The sequence below is a fragment of the Salvia miltiorrhiza genome, chromosome 3 (genome assembly GCF_028751815.1).
Source record: "Salvia miltiorrhiza cultivar Shanhuang (shh) chromosome 3, IMPLAD_Smil_shh, whole genome shotgun sequence".
Classification (NCBI taxonomy): domain Eukaryota; kingdom Viridiplantae; phylum Streptophyta; class Magnoliopsida; order Lamiales; family Lamiaceae; genus Salvia; species Salvia miltiorrhiza.
The window spans coordinates 55,021,762-55,024,853 of record NC_080389.1 but is presented as its reverse complement, the minus strand read 5'-3'; the positions used below and the strand labels follow the sequence as shown (position 1 = coordinate 55,024,853).

The window sequence follows — 3,092 nt, the reverse complement described above, 5'->3', positions numbered from 1 at the left end:
GTACCCCTATAAAAATGTGAGTAGGGATTCTCATTTTGCATGAAAAAGAGTTGTCAATAATTTTCAATATTAAACAGCAGATAACGTACAATGGCTTTTTTTCATTATTTTTCAGTACTGATGCAATAAGCAATACAAGAACAATTGAGCAAATATTATGAAAGAGACTTGTCCAATTGCATGCCCGTTTATATAATTTGCACGTGGATCGGATCAAGAGTTCTGATGGACAATAATACCAAAAGTAATTATAAGTATTATAAAACTAGCTAATGTAAAACCCAAGGAAGCATTTAGCTTATCAATATTATTAAATTAAATTATATAGTGTTGACCTTAAAATAAGTATACCACGTGGATATAATATACGTACGATATATATATATATAGAAAGTCAATTTTATAAGAACATGTTATTGTGTAATAGTAAAAAAGAAATATATTAAAATATTAAAACGTGAGGGGAGAATCCTAAAACAATAGTTTGCTAGACTATAAAAAATCGTAGTAATTAATATTTATAAATTTAAAAAGAGAAATGCATATATGGTCCCATATTTGGCGGATACTAATAGCACTTACAATAAATAAAGTCTTGGAAAATCCGGCAATCAATAATGCGTGTTTTTATGGTGTTAGAGAAAATATTCGGTGGGAACTTCCCTTTGTGTATACATAAAATAGTGGTTCAGAAAGCAAGCTATCACCGTCCATTATTAAACATTTAAAATGAGCAATGTGGGGTCTTCCTCTTCCTCTTTTTTTTTTTTTTGTTTCAGATCATTTTTGCAGTGGAATGAATCAAAAGGGCCATTGCAACTCACCAACCGTATCCTCTACTCCATCAAATCCAATTCAAAATAAGATTTGAGATCTAAATTAAACATGTTCTCTTTCCAGCCATGTGATGAGCTGCCTTTCCCTATCCAAACCACTCCTCAAAACTATCAGATTTCGGAAGGAAATTTAATTAGTTTCAGTGCGACCACCACCAAAGAAGAGCAGCTGATCGGAGCTTCAAACTCCCGATCGCCGAAGCAAAAGGGTCAGATCAGGTATGGATCATATAATAGGAGGGTTTTGCACAGAGATATTGAAAGGAAGAGGAGGGAAGAAATGTCCAAGCTTTATGTTTCTCTGCGCACCCTTCTTCCCATGGAGCACAACAAGGTCAATTTACACCAACTATATGTATATATATTCATTCTTCTTGCTGCGAGTTGATTGTGGATGCAGAAAGTTTAGGTTTAATATGATTTTCCAGTTAAGGGAAGCCATGTTTTAGGTTAAAGCTGAAACCCTAATTATTTACACAAGTATCAAAATTAGGGATTTGCAGACGCTGTTACTCAATCATGATATATGTATGAAGCTTGGTTTTAGGTATATCTCTGATTTTTGTGCTCTTTCCATGATTTTTCTCCATAGGGGAAAAGCTCTGTAAGCGATCAAATGGAGGAGGCTACGAAATACATAAAACAGATGCATGAGAAAATCGAAAAATTGCGAAGTAAAAGAGACAAGCTCAAGAAATTACACAATTCCTCTTCTTCGTCTTGTGGCACAAACGTAGAAAGTTCATATGATAGAAATGGATTGCATAACAGTGTGGCGGTGCAGCGGGTTATGGATGGATTGGAGATCCTCATCACCAACAAAAGCCCTCAGTTTGAGCTTTCTCACGTGCTTGCACAACTCTCTGAAAGAGAGCTAGATGTGGTTAGCTGTGTTTCCACAACAACAAATGGTGGATTTCTCCACAAAATCCTTATTAAGGTATACTCAACACTATCAAGTATCCAAGAAACTAGTGTTGGCTTAGCGGTAGGTGGTTAATACCTAAGGCTTGAGCTCATGGATTCAGGTCCACCATCGCGCTCCTTTAAATTTCTATATTTACTTATTAAAAAAAAAAAAAAGTATCCAAGAAACTTGTGTTTTAACAAATCTTGTGCAAATTACCTACAAATATTTGTATTTATTGCTCTTAATTATTGCCCTTCAATTGCAGGCCAGCAATAGGACGTGCCTTGATGTGTGGGGGCTGCACGATAGATTAAGTGACACTATCAAGTAATAAGGGTGGGTTATAGCAAGTGAGTGAGAATTTAAAGTTTATGAATAAATTGGCTTGTTTGTTTTAGGAAACTTACATGATCTATGTGATCGATCTGGTAATTAACTATGCACATTTAATTTCTGAATGATCTTGGTGGTGAATACTCCTATTAGTGAATAATTTTGACTTTTCTATTGCGCACACTATAACACTCCAAGGAAATACGGTAAAATTAAAAATCTCATTTTTGGACCGCTAATTGTAGCCTTTTTCTCGGCCATGTTCACGAGATTAGAAATCATGCATCTCCCTTCTTTTTCTTTCTTTTAGGGTGCGTTTACTTTGATGGATACCAAAAATTTATGTCTTTAAATGTCTCATTTTTTTTCCTTTTCCACATTTAACACAAAAGAGAAGTTCACTATTTTTCCTTCATTTGAAGTGAAAATAAGGAAGGAAAAATGGTGAACTTCTCTTTTAATTGTGTTAAATGTGGGAAAGGAAAGGAGATATTTAAAGGTATAAATTTTTATTATCCATCATTTTCCATGGATAAATTTATCCATCAAAGTAAACGCAACCTTAAGAAATTTGCTCCATTTTCTCGAGCTTTTATGAATTACTGGGGGACTATAATATTGCAATATTAATCTTGGAATTTATTTTGATAATTAACCATTTTTAATATACATTGCTAGTTAATCTATACAAACATCATGTATGTTTGTATTTGTGTTTCTATTGTGTTGTCTCTACCTTGAAGAGTTTTGTGCACGTAATCGTGCTAATAATTAGTAGTAATAATGTTAGGTAAGCTCTGGCTAAATTTTGACAGAGGTGACACAATTTTATTATGCATTTCGAATATGCAAGTTGGCTATCATATGCTGTAGCCTAACAACTTGCATGCATGAGAGATATGAATAATAGAGATGATTTGGGTTTGGGAGGATATTTAATGCAGTTTGGTACAGAGCCACCTTCTTTTTTTAATCAGCTAAATCTTATGTGCATTCATAATATCTGAATATAT

At 33.8% G+C, this 3,092-nt stretch overlaps 1 protein-coding gene across 1 annotated transcript; it reads left to right on the top strand.

Annotated features, from left to right (window-relative positions):
- The first annotated feature begins 606 nt into the window (after nt 1-606).
- Nucleotides 607-2,249, top strand: LOC131014506 (transcription factor bHLH118-like). Its single transcript, XM_057942499.1, has 3 exons — nt 607-1,170; nt 1,429-1,776; nt 2,012-2,249. The coding sequence occupies exons 1-3, from the start codon at nt 886-888 to the stop codon at nt 2,075-2,077; spliced, it is 699 nt and encodes a 232-aa protein (XP_057798482.1). The 5' UTR covers nt 607-885; the 3' UTR covers nt 2,078-2,249.
- Nucleotides 2,250-3,092: the final 843 nt, after the last annotated feature.